Source organism: Prionailurus viverrinus, chromosome D1, assembly GCF_022837055.1.
Source record: "Prionailurus viverrinus isolate Anna chromosome D1, UM_Priviv_1.0, whole genome shotgun sequence".
Taxonomy (NCBI): domain Eukaryota; kingdom Metazoa; phylum Chordata; class Mammalia; order Carnivora; family Felidae; genus Prionailurus; species Prionailurus viverrinus.
The window spans coordinates 107,540,458-107,554,465 of record NC_062570.1 but is presented as its reverse complement, the minus strand read 5'-3'; the positions used below and the strand labels follow the sequence as shown (position 1 = coordinate 107,554,465).

The 14,008-nt window shown below is 59.7% G+C and overlaps 1 protein-coding gene across 1 annotated transcript; it reads right to left on the bottom strand.

The window, feature by feature from the left end:
- Window positions 1–3,564: 3,564 nt before the first annotated feature.
- AP5B1 (adaptor related protein complex 5 subunit beta 1) lies at window positions 3,565–6,843 on the bottom strand. Its single transcript, XM_047824250.1, has 3 exons — window positions 6,795–6,843; window positions 6,285–6,452; window positions 3,565–6,181 (listed from the first exon to the last, which is right to left on the bottom strand). The coding sequence occupies exons 2-3, from the start codon at window positions 6,432–6,434 to the stop codon at window positions 3,695–3,697; spliced, it is 2,637 nt and encodes an 878-aa protein (XP_047680206.1). The 5' UTR covers window positions 6,435–6,452; window positions 6,795–6,843; the 3' UTR covers window positions 3,565–3,694.
- Window positions 6,844–14,008: the final 7,165 nt, after the last annotated feature.

Below are 14,008 nucleotides of genomic sequence, written 5' to 3'. Positions count from 1 at the left end.
GGGACAGGGACACCGGAGATGGTGTGCTGTCACTGTTTTTTGTTTTTACTTCCAGGTACTTTTAAGTCTGAGCATTCGACCTTCAGGCTCTACTGGGGGCTTGGTTTTGCGTAATTATATCTTTCTCTTCTCTTCGTTCCATATTGGTTTTTTTGGGGGGGGTGGGGGGAGATGGGAACTAGGCTGCTACTGTCATTGTCTTTAGCTACCCGGAAGTCTCTCTCTCAAAATAATTCGCTTCTCATCCCTCCAGCTTTGGCCCTTGTCAGTTTAGAGTCCTTAGTACCCAAGAGAATGCTAGTGGTTCTTTTGAACTGGAAGGGAAGACTGCTACCTTGTCTTTTTGCCCTCTTCATGCCTGGGTACCAACAGCTCTAAAAGGATGGCTGAGGGGTGCCTGGGTGGCTCGGTCGGTTAAGTGTCCAGCTCTTGGTTTTGGATCAGGTCGTGATCTCATGGGTCATGAGTTCGAGCCCCGCATCGGGCTCTGTGCTGACAGTGTGGAGCCCGCTTGGGATTCTCTCTCTCCCTCTCTCTCTTCCCCGCCCTTGCTCGGGCTCTCTCTCTCTCTCTCTCTCTCAAAATAAATGTTTTTTTAATAATAAAAAATAAAAGGATGATTGATCCTGATGATCAAAGGAAGAAATTGTTGCTGCCATACAGTGGAGGGGGGAGTCCCCAGGACTCACCAGGACTGCCAGGCCCAGTGATCACCTTCACTAAAAAAACTAAAGACACCCAGTACAGGCAGACTTACCAAGGACTTAGACCTCTTGGGGAAGAAGGTCACCTCACTAGGTAAAGATCCTTGAAGACAAACAAACAAACAAACAAACAGCCCATGCAATGGATCATAGAAGAAATAAGTTATAAATGCCAATCTAGGGGGTTGAGAGATCAAATACAGGATGCTCAGTTATACCTGAATTTCAGAGAAACAACTTTTGCTTGTTTTAGTATCAGTGTGTCCTAAAAAAATTATTTGTTGTTTCTTTGAAGTTAACTGGGCACCCTGTACAGTATTTTTATTTGCTAACGCTGGAAGCCCTAATGATGGCCTTGTAACTCATTACACAACACTTTCTTCCTTGCAAGTAAAATCTAGCTTAGCCAGTATCTTTCCCTTGTCTTATGTAAAGTGTGTTATTGATGATTGTCTTCATAACCCAGTGCACCTGTTACAGTGTATCGAGATGGGATCATGACTCAACTACCAAGCGTCTCCACACCAATCTACACTTCCACAGTTGCCATGCTGGGGGGAGAGAGGGCCGGGAGGCTGAGCGCTAGCAGTTAGTGCTTTGCCCCAGAACTGACATTCTACGTTTCATTAGCCAGAGCTGGTCTCATGTCCAGGCCTAAGTTCAGGGAGGTGGGGAAGGGGACTAATGTACCTAGAAGTGGAGAGCCAGCAACATTGCTAATGTCCAGACAGGTGGCCAGTGGCTGATGGAACTTGGGGTCTTCCCTTTGGGAAGAAGTCGTGGTTGGAAGAGGGGTAGTTGCGGGAGCATGTCGTTGTTGCTATGACCTTCAAGAAGTTTAAGTATGAGCAGAAGTATGTGGAGACTGAGCATGCAAAGGGGTGGACTGTGGTGGATGCCATGGGCTCATGTCCATCCCTACCTTCCCAGGCGTACTGAGAGGATGTGAAACTGAAAACTTTACTCAGACACCTCTTAGTCAAATTAAGCACACGCATGCCTTATGATTCAGCAATTCTCTTCCTAGCATGTGTCCCAGGGAAATTGCCACATAGACACATGAAGGGACATATTGTGACGCTCGCTGTGGCATATCTGTGGTGGGGGCAGGGGAGCTGGAGGTCATCTGGTGCCCAGCACTGGAGAAGTGGGTGGACAAAATGGGACGGATGCATGGATGGGTGGACAGATGGGACAGAAGGATGGCTGGTGAGTCCTTCCATGGGCCAGTGATCTTAATCTTAGGCTGAGGATTATCACTACTTAGTGCATCTGAAGTCAAAAAGAAAATGAGTACACTTCCCAGGCTCCCTTGTGCTAGAGGTCTGTGTGAGAAACAGATGTCCTCTAAATGACGTGGGCAGAGGAAACAAGACGGAGGCCACTCAGCGGCTGCGGGAGGCTCGGCCTGTCTGTAGCAGGGCCAGCGCTCTGGCTTTGTGGGTGCCAAGAGGAACCTGGGCTCTGGCAGCCCACCCACATTTCAGGATCGAGGCCCAGCTTCTGGGTGCTCAGAGGAGCTGGACTGCAGGCAGGGCAGGGGGTGCTGGAACTCAGCAGTGCCACAGGCAGCTCCTGGGGGCCCCCTTCTCTAGCCTTCCCAGCCACTTTGGAAGTAGCCGGGTGTCTTAAATCCCTTTCCTGGATTCTTTCCTGGAACCAAACCCTTCCTGATTTGGCAATGGCGTGCCCAGATCACCCAGCAAGTTACCGCCGTGGCCCCAACTTGGGACAGACCTCCCGACCTGACCTGTGACAGCCCGCTTATCCCGGGCCCTGCTTTCCTTTCCCAGCCCGCCACAGTTAGGAGGGGCAGGAATGGCCCATGAGGAACCTGTGGGCTGGAAGCCCAGGAGGCAGGGGCCACACGAGAGGCCCTTCCGGAGCAGAATAGTTAGGCCCCAGCCTCTGGTCATCCTCTGCCCGGCACCTCTGATTGATCACCGCTGATGGACCACAACCCCCCACCGCCACCCCAGGGGCTGGCCCAGGGCAGAGAGGCCTGGGGACTCCGCTGCCCTGTGATCCGTGCAGGTCTCTGTCCTCACGGTGCGGTGATGGCAGCCTGCTCCAAGATGACGAAACACCATTACTAACCAGCTGGGTGACCACAGGAAAATCACTCAACCCCTCTGGCCTACAGATTTCCTCATGTGTGGGGCCCCACTGAGCTGTTGCAAGGATGAAACGAGGCAGTGTAGGTGGAAAATACCAGCTTGGTGCCCGGCAGCAGGGTCGGCGCCAATACACTTGAACTCAAAGTTGTCTTGCATATTTGGAGAACAAAGGGACTAGTTTTTCTTAGCTAGAAGATTCTTAGGTCCACAGGTCGGGTTGCAGTGAAGGAGAGTCAGCTTAGTTTTAGCCCACGTTATGGGCTTTCTGTCTTAGCTCCCCAAATATACTGACAGGCCCTTCCTAGAGCTGGCTCCAGTCGACACAGCACGGGGAGCCCCCCCTCCCGGGAAGGAGCTGCTAAGCCCTCTCTGCGACTGGTCTCCGGTCCGGTCCGTTGCGCTAGCTAGCCTGAGCTCCCTGGGGCAGGCACCCGGCAAAGCTCTGGAATTAGAAAGGACCAGTCCCAGGTGAGGAGGCCTAAATCCAGCTCCCTCGTTTCTAAATTGCCGCAAGGCTCTGGGCCACCGCCGGCCCCACTCTGGGAAGCAGAGACAAGGATACTTTTTCTCCTACTTGCTGGGCAGGGATTCTGGAGAAGCCCAGCATACCGGGGCAGAAAGATACGTTGGGCCCCTGCAGTAGGGGTGGGGGTTCCTAGTCTGGAGGTTTTCCTGGAGCCTCTCGCCCCCGCCCCAGTGTGCGTGGCCCCAAGTGGGGTTCAAAAGAAAACAAACCAGTAAAGTCACTGGTGAAATGTAGGTTATTTTAAAGAAAGGACCCACAGGACTGGGTCCTGGCCCTCAGTGCCCTTCTTGGACAAGACCCTGTAAGGGCCACAGTCGTCCTGCTCCCACCCGGCCTGGCCTCCAGGCTCAGACAGCAGCTGACAGCCCACGGAGGTAATCCCCAGCCAGGGGCAGCACAGCCCAGTCATCGGTCCGCAGGGCCACGGGCACCCCGTCCTCCTGGGCCGCCTCCAGTCGCAGCAGCAGCCTCGAGTCCGGGGGCAGACGGATGGCTACGTGGTAGCTGGTGGGGGGCTGGGCCACCACCACGAAGGGCTCCAGATGGCGGGACACCAAGGCCTCCAGCCCCTGTGGCCCAAGAGGGCACCAGAGGCGACTCTCGGCGCCCTTCGGCAGGCAGGAGTCCCAGAGCTCCTCGAAGAAGCCCAGCTTGTCCCCCTCGGGGGCCTGGGGGAAAGGCAGAAAAAGGTCAGCGAAGTTCACGGGCAGCGGTGGCAGGTGGGCATGGCACGTGAGGCCGGTGGGCGTGGTGTAGAGGGCACGCACGTCCAGCCTCGTGGGGGCCGGGCGTCGGGGCTGCAGAGGCAGGAGCAGAGGACGGCAAGGGCGGCCGGGGCACAGGCAGGGCACGTGGACGGCCCCCAAGGGCGCGTACACTTGTCCTTCCACGCGGAAGCGCAGCTCCAGCGAGTACGCCGGCTCCAGCACCTCCACGTGGAGCTGCAGCACCGGGCCCGGGCCCGCCGCTCTGTGGGGCCCCACGCTCAGCCGGATCGGGGCTGGGGCCTCCTGCACCATCAGCACCGCAGCAAAGCCCTGGTTCTCGGCCACCAGGGAGGAGGCCAACGCGGGTGCAGCAGGCGAGGGGCCCAGGGCCACCCCCAGCTTGGGCCCCGCAAGGTGGGCCAGGAGGATGTAGTAGAGGCGGGCATGGTCCCGCCCGTCAGGGTCCTCCCACTGCCTGGCCAGCGCCTGCAGCAAGTCGGCCAGGCCACCCCCAACACCCGCCCGCAGCAAGGCCCGGCAGACCCGGAGCAGGGCCTGCTGGAGGCCCCAGTCCGTGCAGTGCGCAGCTGCGGCTCCCAGGAAGCCGAGGGTGGCACTCTGAGCATTCCCGTCTGCCACTTCTGCCAGGATCTGCAGGTGCCAACGAAGGGCCTCATCTCTGCCCGGCCTGGACACCACCTCCTGCCGCAACGCCACTCTCAGGGGCTCCCCCAGCTCCGGGCCCACGCGATCCAAGAGGTCCACAAAATGCGGAGCCAGCACCGGCCGGGCTCGGTACAGCCGGGCCAGTCCGTGGGTCAAGGGTGTCAGCACCGTAGGCTGCGTGGCTAGGCACTGAACAACCAGGTAGGAGGCCTGGAAGCAGAGGGTGGCCGAGGCCCGGGGGCCCCCATCCAGGGCTGCCCTCTGCCGCAAGCCAGCCAGCAGCTCCTCCAGGTAATGCCGGGGGCTCCAATCCTGGCCTTTCTCTTCCTTTTCTTCATCTTCCACGCAGAGCAGGCACAGCAGATGCAGGCGGGCCAGGAGGGCCATCGGGTCGTGCAGGAGACTGGGCAGGAGGCCGCGGCATAGCCGGGGGCCCAGCAGCAGCGGCGCGGCCTCCTCACCGGTGGGGCCCAGGGGCCAGTTCTCGGGGAAGCTCAGAAGGCAGTGCAGGTGGAAGAGGTGGGCAGGCAGGGGCAGCGCCGGGTGCTGGGCAGCCACGGTGAGCCGGCGGAGCAGCAAGGCCTCATCCTGGGCCGTGAACAGGGCTTCTCCAAAGGCTGCCTTAAGCGCCAGAACAGCGTGCAGCAGCGTGAGCTGCGCTGTGCCCAGCAGCCGCACCAACTGCGGCTTGAAGAGCACTGGCGTCTGTCCCCGGAGACCCCGCAAGGCCCAGCCCAGCAGCCACAGAAGCTGGGCCTGAGCCACAGGAGTGAGCAGGCAGGAAGTGTCCAGAAGCTGGGCCACAGCAGCCCGCAGCTCCCGGGCCTCCTCAGGAGTGGGTTCCAGCACTGCAAGGCCACACTCCTCCTCCGCTGCTGGCCAGCTGGGTGCCTGCGGTTGAAGGCGGGCATCCCCCTCCTCGGCTAGCGCCCAGTTCCAGGGATCACCCCCAGAGGGAGTATCCCCAGCCATGAGCAGGCCCTGCAGGCCGGCCCTGGCCCCGGCCCTGGCCTGTATCGCCAAGGTGTTGCGCAGAGCGAGCGCCAGCAGCAGGCTGAGCGGCTGAACCGGGCCTTCCTGCCCCAGCAGACCCCGCAGCAGCCCCAGGCAGCCCCCCAGCAGCCCAGGCTTGCAGCTCTCCAGCTCCCGCAGGCACTCACACGCCGTGGCCTGCAGGGGGCGCTGCTCCGAGGCGGGGCCAAAGCCTCGCCCCAGATCGCGGCCGGAGGCCAAGCCGAGAAGAAGGGGCAGGAGCCGGCGGGAGGCTTCCGAAGTGGGGCCCAGCGCATCTCCTGCCACCAGGGCCGTGGTGGCCGCCAGCAGCAGGGGCCGCCGCAGGGCCGAGGGCCGTGGGGGTAGAAGGACCAGGGTGTCCAACAGGGAGGTGGCGGCTGCCTCGGCTGCAGTGGCGTCCGGCCACAGCTGGGCTGGATACTCCAGGCTCAGGGCCAGCAAAGAAACCTGGAGATGGGGGATTTGGGTGGGAATCACGAAAATGAGGTTCAGGGCGCGGTGGGCTGAAGTGACCAGATGGGTCAGCGCAGTGAGCGCACGCAGGGCCTACCTTGGTCTGTTCGCTCAGCTTCTCACTTCTCAGTTCGCTCAGCAGCTCACGACCCAGGTCCTCACCCTCGGGACCTGCCATGAAGGCGGACGGGCTGGCCCGGAAGGCGCCCAGGCGCTGCGCCCAGGTTTCCCGGCTCAGGGGTCCCATGGTCCGGCACGCAGGTCCCTGCAAAGAAGCTAGGGAGCATCAGGCTCGCGGCCGCCAGAGGGCGCTCGGGCACCTGCTTGCACCCCAAAGGGGCACGGCCACCCCAGGGCCGCCTCGCAAATCCCAGCTGCCCTCTGCCACGCGCGGACGCCAGCGGAGACCCCGCGCCTGGATCCCGGGATGAAACCGAGAAGTTTCGGGGGTGACGCCGGGGCGGGGAGCCGAGGGTCCCCGCGGGGCAGGGCCGCCGGCGCGGGGTGCGTGCCGAGAGCTCATTAGGCCGCCCGCCCGCGGCCGGCACCGAAACCACAGCGCCGCCCCGGCCCCCGGCGCCCGCGGTAACGGGCCGGCAGCTCTCACCGTAGCTGACTCAGCCGCCGTGGGCACTGGGGCCGGCCGGCTCCTTCCGGGCGGCGGCGCGCGGCGGGGCGGGGCGGGGCGCGCGGCGCGTGGGCGGCGTAGGCGGGGCCGTAACGGGGCCACCGCCTTCCCCTCCCGCCCAGCCAGCAGGTGCCGACTCGCCGGTTTCGCTGGGGCTGAGTAACTGTCCCGCTGCGCGCAGGCCCCCCTTCCCCGAAACCGCCGCAGGCCCGGGCAGAGGCGGTGGAATTGGGTGGGCCCGGGCTCCCGGATGCCGGGGTCCGGTCCGCGCGCGGGCGGCGATCCCAGGGCCTTCGGGTGGACGGCGCCCACCGGGCCGGCGAGGATGGCAACCGGCGCGCCCCCCGCCGGCGTCTCGGCGCACCACACCCTGCGGGGGGCGTCGGGTGCGAGTCTTTGGACTCCCAGGGTGCCCGCTGGGCGGGGGGGGGGGGGGGGGGGGTGCAAGGTGCGGTCCCAGGGCGCCCGCAGGAAGTGCTCCTCACAGTCCCGGCTGAACCGGTCGGTCGGGCGCCTCAGGGCTTGGCTTCGCTTCTCCGACGCCGGCCGGGTCCCCCACCCGCTCGGCTTGGGGGCGCGGAGCCGGCGCCGGGGTCACGGCGGGCGGAAGCCGCTGACCTTTGCCTTAGGCCACACCACCGTCGGCAAGGATTGCGGCAGCAGCCGAGCCAGCGTAAAGCTGGCAGGGCAAGGCCATAAGCTTCCGTGAAGCCGGAAAACAACGGGATGCAGACGTGCAGAGTGGCAGGGCCTGGCGGGTCACCGGGCTCACGGCATGTCTAGCACGGACTCAGAAACCGAGACCTCGCCACTGAAGACCTGGGGGCAAGCAGTGCACGAACTCAGCACTCTTGATTTTCAAGGGGCTGGATCAGAGCTGTTTGGCGGCACTGAAGGGGCTCGCCTGGGGCTCATCAAGCAGCATCTCCTGGGCCCCTGACCCACACTGCAGATGCCCCGCTGACTGCTGGCTTCCAGGGCCCAGAACTTCGGGCGTTCAGGCCCCACCAGCTACAGTAACGCCTTTGGCTCTAATTAGCCGGCTTTGAAGATGAAACAGACCTGAGCCCCCACCTTAGCGCTGCCAACTAGTTTCTCTCCTTTCTCCAGTCTTCGCAGGCCCCTCCCTACCCCATCTTGCTGCCCTCCAGATGGGAGGTGATAGGGAGTGGTTGGGTAGAGAGAGCTGGAAAAGAGGCTGTCTGGGTGCCCACGGTGCCGGGGATGCCAGGGGGATGGAGACAGGGAGCCACCCCCAGGGACAGGTCCAGCTGGAAAGCCCGGTCCCAACTCCTCTGGGCCCTGGCTCCACAGTTGACTCACAGGCGGCAGCCCCAAACCACTTCCCTCTAGGTGCCTCAGTTTCCCCATCTATAAAATGGGAGTGATGACTGCCGCCCAAGAGACTGTGGGGTGGGGCAGCCTGGCTAATTAAACCTAAGATGAAAGAGGCCAAGATGAGAGCAGCCCTGAGAGGGAAGTCAGCTTGGGGGTAACAAGAAGCCTGTCTGGTTTCCCTGTCTGAGGCCCAGAGGGTGCTGATAACTACATACCCCTAGCCCTCACCCCTCACAGGGAGGGAGGAGTGATTATTAAGCCTCTTTTACAGTTGAGGAGACAGGCTTCAAAGGGTCGGGAAATCCACCACTGACTTTGGCCCTCATTCAGCCTCGGACAGTCGCCAGCCTTTCTGAGCCTTGGCTCCTTTGGGGCCAGGGGTCTGGAGGGAGGGAACCCACGTGTGGTTCCCGATGTTGTGGTGGCCACATCCACATGTACTCCCAAGCTCACAGCAACCCTGGGCTACCTGGGGGTGGGTGCCATTCACAGATGAGGAAAGGAAGGCCCAGAGAAGTACAGTCACCAGCCCAAAGTCACAGAGCTCCTAAGAGGTGGAGCCTGGACCTCAGCAGACAGCCCCTCCATGCCCCTGACTCGGCCTCCTTCCACAACCAGCTGCCCTCAGCCCTCTTGGGTGTCCAGGTCCCGGGATGGGCCTTCTCCTTACCTGCTGGTGCAGAAGTCCCTGCCCCGTTCCCCTGTGGCGCAGGCCAGCCAGAGAGTTAAGCTCGGCCCACCAGCACTGAGAGCGCAAACGTTCCCTGAATGTGCGGTCTGCAGGCCTGCCCTGGAAAGTGGCCTCCCAGCCAAGAGGTGTGGGCCGCAGCCAGGTTCCCTGCTCAGAACTCCCTACTCGATGTTCACACCTCACTCCCTCTCTTCCTGCTGAGTTTCCATCCTCCCCAGAGGCGTAGCCCAGCTCTGGGGAAGACACTAGACACAAGGCTTAGAAAGGGAAAGTCAGTTTTCTGAGGGGTCCTGAGCCTCAGTTTTCTCATCTGTAAAATGGGGACATGACCAACCCATCTTCCCAACGCTGGGTATACAGGGATGCTTTAAAAAGAACACATCAGGGGTGCCTGGGTGGCTCAGTCAGTTGAGCGTCCAAGCGTCCGACTTCGGCTCAGGTCATGATCTCTCAGTCCGTGAGTTCGAGCCCCAGGTTGGGCTCTGGGCTGGCAGCTCGGAGCCTGGAGCCTGCTTCTGATTCTGTGTCTCCCTCTCTCTTTGCCCCTCCCCTGCTCATGCTCTGTCTCTCTCACTCTCAAAAATGAATAAATGTTAAAAAAAAAAAAAAAAGAACACATCAATAGGCAAATCCATAGAGAGAAAGCAGAGTAATAGATGCCAAGGGCTAGTGGAAGGGAGGAAGGGGAAGGACTGCTAATGTGTACGGGGTTTCTTTTGGGGTGATGAGAATGTTCTGGAAGACTGGTGATGGCTGCACAACTCTGTGAAGACACCAAACCCCCTAAATTATATACGTTAAAAGGGTGAACTTATGGTATATGAATTATATCTTAAAACCATTAAAAAATTTTTTTAACGTTTACTTATTATTGAGAGACAGAGAGAGACAGAGCATGAACATAGGAGGGGCACACTGCAGAGAGAGGGGGAGACACAGGATCCGAAGCAGGCTCCAGGCTCCGAGCTGTCAGCACAGAGCCTGACACGGGGCTTGAACCCACAAACTGCGAAATCATGACCTGAGCCAAAGTTGGACACCCAACCGACTGAGCCACCCAGATGCCCCTTAAAACAAGTCTTTTAATGCTTATTTTTGAGATAGAGACCGAGTGCGAGCAGGGAAGGGCAGAGAGAGAGGGAGACACAGAATCCGAAGCAGGCTCCGGGCTCCGAGCTGTCAGCCCAGAGCCCGACGCGGGGCTCGAACCCACGAACTGCAAGATTATGACCTGAGCTGAAGTCGGATGCTTAACTGACTGAGCCAGCTAGCAAATAGCAAAGCTAGCAAAATAGTGTTAAAAGAAAGAGGTCCCTCGTGTACGGAACGTACATTGTGGGGGCCAGGCGGGGGAGGGCCACGGACAAACCTGACAAACCAAAATTTCACGGATTAAAAGATGCCTCCAGGGAAACAGAACAGGGTAATGGACCAGAGATGACTGGGGCACAAGGATTTAGCTAGGGTGGCCAGAGAGGCCTCTCAGAAGCAGGGACGCTTGGCCGAAACCTGAATGACAAGAGGTAACCAGTCATCAGGTGGGGAAAAGGCTTCCGGGTGGAAGGCGCAGCGGAGGAGAGGCCTCAGCGGGACCAGGCCTCAGCAGGCTGGGTGGGTGGCGGGCCACGCGGGCACACAGAGCCCACGGGAAGGGAGACGCGTGTGTCAGGAGGTCAGCACGCGATCAAGGTGCACCGGCCTCCAAGACGTTCTTCCAGCTGCCATGGGAGCCACGGGAGGGCTTGAGCTGAGGGGAGACAGCTAGCTGGGGGCGGGAGCTGTCCCGTGGCCAGGTGAAATGTGACGGGGCTTTGGACCAGGGTGGTAGCTGTGGAGACGGAGGCGTGGGCAGATGCGGGACGATCTGGGAGCGGAGGGGACTTGCCGGTGGGTGGATGTGTAGGGTGAGGAAAGGCGGGGGGCAGATGACTCTGGGCTTGGGTGCTGAGGACTTGGGAGCTGACAGTTCCAGTCTTCACGACGGGAAGTAAGGATGGAGTGAAGCCTGGTGGCCACAGTGGTGAGCCTCACCTGGCTGCCTGGTCTCCTCCAGCAGGAAGCTTTGGCTTCTCCCTGCACTGCTCCAGAGGTTCCAGATGGCCCAGGAAGCCTCCTCCTCTGCCCACTGTCCCCCCGCCAGCCCCACCTGCTGAGCCTTTTGCCCACGATGACCGTGGGAGGGCTGCAGGCCCACGGGCAGGACCTCAGCAGACATGGAGGAGTTGGTGTCCTCACAGCACTTACACTTTGTCAAGGGCTTTGCGGCCTCCCCGAGGCCATTGCTAGACGGGGCCGGAAAGGCCACCTTTTGAGCAGAGGCCTTGGTGGCCAGGGCCCCATCGGCCTGCTCTAAGGCTGGGTCCATTCTTAGAGGCTGCTCAAAAACAAATCAACAGCGTCTCTTGACCGCTCGGAGGAACAGAGCTGGAACCAGGAGCCCCACTTTACAGATGTGGAAACTGAGGCCCTGCCAGGTTAGGCGGCTTGGCTTGAGTCCCCGGAGGCTAAAAGTCTGGGGCAGCCCAACTCCCGGCCCTTTCCTGCTTCTCCTCCCAGCACATCTCATCTCCCAGAAACCCTCTGCCTTCAGCCTCTGTGCTTCCCAGCCCTGCCCCCTCCCTGCACCCCGTCCCGGCTCCCCTGCTAAGCTTTCTCTGAGAACAGGAAGGGGCTCTTCCAAGCCTTCTCCATCCAACTCTGCCTCGGGCCTCCCTGGGCTTCTCAGGGCACCAAAGGCGGGAGCCGGCCACTACTTTTTGGGGAGCATGGTCCTTGCTTGCTTGCTTGCTGGGGCTCTGGCTTCCTTTACACCCCTGTCCGCCACCCCAACAAGAGATGTCCACTCAGAATGCCTAGAATCAGAGCTCACGGCTCCATTAGCAGATGGCCCAGGCCACCTCCTGCTTGGACAACTGCAGCAGCCTCCTTACTGGTCTCCCTACGGCCACCCTCATCACCCTCCCCCGGACACACATACTCCGTTCCCCTTAGCCGACCCCAAGGCTTTCCCACCACTCTGAGCCTCACGTGACACGGCTCACCTGCCTCTTCAACCTCGGCTCCGACACCCTCCCATCCCCTTGACAATATCGCTGCCTGGTCTTTCTGTGCATCTCACGCACACTAGGTTCACTCCCGCTCTGGGGTCTTTGCACCAGCCGTCAGGCTCTTCCCTGCTCTGCACAGCTCCTGGGTAGATCTCAGCACCCCCGGCCCGTCACTATCCCATCACCGAAGCCGTGCACCACGCTAAAAGTTTCCTTAGTATTCTGTCTGCCTCGCGTCATAGAATCACCAGTGCTCAGCCAATGGTGGGTGTTCGAGAAGTATCTGTTGACTGGCTTAAGGACTGAACGAATGATATCTAACGGATGCCGTGTGAACAGAGCAGAAGGTGCCTGCCCTCATGGAGCTCGCAGGTTAGCCTGGTGTTCGTCCAGGTTCACACATGCCGTCTGGTTCCAGGGCTGCTAGCAAACCACAAGCGACACGCCAGCAGTCTATGGCTCCCATCTGCCCTACAGAGGTATTGTGTTTGACTCGTTCCGTGGTTTTAAAAAAATTGAGCCAGCTTTTAAACATTGGTGTATTTCACGTACAAATCTGGATATTTGGGGGGGGGGGGGCTTCTTTTCCCAAAATGGACAGATGTGGCCACACCGGGTTTCTCTGCTCAAATGACATGATTGCTACTACACCCTTCCGATAGGCACGTTCTCCATGGTCCCCACCACCCTCTCTCTCTCCCTGACAGCCTTTTATCACTGAACCTGCACCATCGCTTTCCTTATGATAAATTTGCTCTGTATCCATGCCTCTACCAAGAGTTGGAACGCGAAAGGCTGAATGGGTCCCATGAGTCAAGAAAACCAGATATTCGTTCATTCAACAAATATTTATTGATAATCCACTATGTGCCAGCAACAGTTGTAGATAGGGCAGCGGAAACCATGGATGAATATCCCTCCCTCCCGGGGCCACATTCCAAACACTGTGTAACATTCTTTTCACAAGTGGAGATATTTGAGTTGTTCCTCACTGCCCCCCCCCCCCCACGAGAAAGACTATGCTTCTCGTGTCCAGGGTCATCGGTGAAGACTTCGTCATAGTTTCCACGAAGCACCTACCGGGTGACGAGCCCCTGTAAGGGTCTGGCACCAACCGAAATGCTCAGTAAGTGTTTGTTGAGTTCATTAGCTGAATTTACCTCCTAGGCAGGGTTGGTCAATGATGTGTCTCCAGGATTTATTCAAACGCTTAAGTCCGCGGCCGGCACTCAAGTCATGTCACTTGAACCCAAGGGTGCAGGTAAGAGGGGAGGACGGCAGAGCCCTGGGAGAGGAGGGTGAAGGCACTAAGAGTACCGCCTGCCAGAGGCCAGTGACCCCAGGAGGCAGGTGACAGGATTCTCAGGTGATAGACATTAGGAAACAGGCGGGGAGAGGAAAGCCCCTTGGCCAAGCTCACAGGCCCCACGAGGGAGGGAGGGAGGGGGCCTATCTGCTCCTGAAGTCCACACTCTCCCTGCTGACCTAGGGGGTGCTCCCAGAAAGTCCTGGGAGTGGGGGCGGGGCAATGTACAGGGCCTGCCCGGAAGTCGGACATCAGCGGTCTGCTCCTCTTGGACTTCTGGCTTTTGAATAGAGTGCATTCATTTATCAGACTCATTTCCTCCTAACCTGTTCCAGCAAACATTTAATACGTGAGAAAGGTGTATGTGTGGTAGAGATTCTGAAATGTTTATTTTACAGGTGGGTAGGAGGAGAGCTAAAAAGAGGAAGGGGTCCCATTCCTGACCTTAGTGATGAGAAGCCCAGCCATGGCCCGGGGCCAAAGCGCCACAGTAACACCGAAGGCGACAAGCCAACAAGGGCTCTGAGGGTGGGCTTCCCTCCAGCTAAGCCTGGGGACTGGGCAGAGCATGATGAATGGTTGGGGGGGAGAGGGAGGGTGTGTGTCCCAGGCTGAACCTCGGGCCAGGGTGGGCTATGGGGGGGTGGGGAGTGGGGAAGCAGACAGGAGCTCCCTGCCTGCAGTGGCTGCAACCAAGCAAAGCAGATTGGGTCTGATTCCAGAGGGCCTGGGCCCCGGCCTGGCTGCACTGAAATCTGGCCAGTTGGGACCAGGATGAGGGTGTCTGCTGGTATGTAAGTCCCAGTGACTA

Bases quoted from the DNA above. Each gene is read 5' to 3' on its own strand.
- AP5B1 (XM_047824250.1), bottom strand. From the start codon at position 6,434: ATGGGACCCCTGAGCCGGGAAACCTGGGCGCAGCGCCTGGGCGCCTTC. The intron at 6,182-6,284 runs GTAGGCCCTGCG...CCCCATCTCCAG, and splicing joins AGCTGAGCGAACAGACCAAG to GTTTCTTTGCTGGCCCTGAG.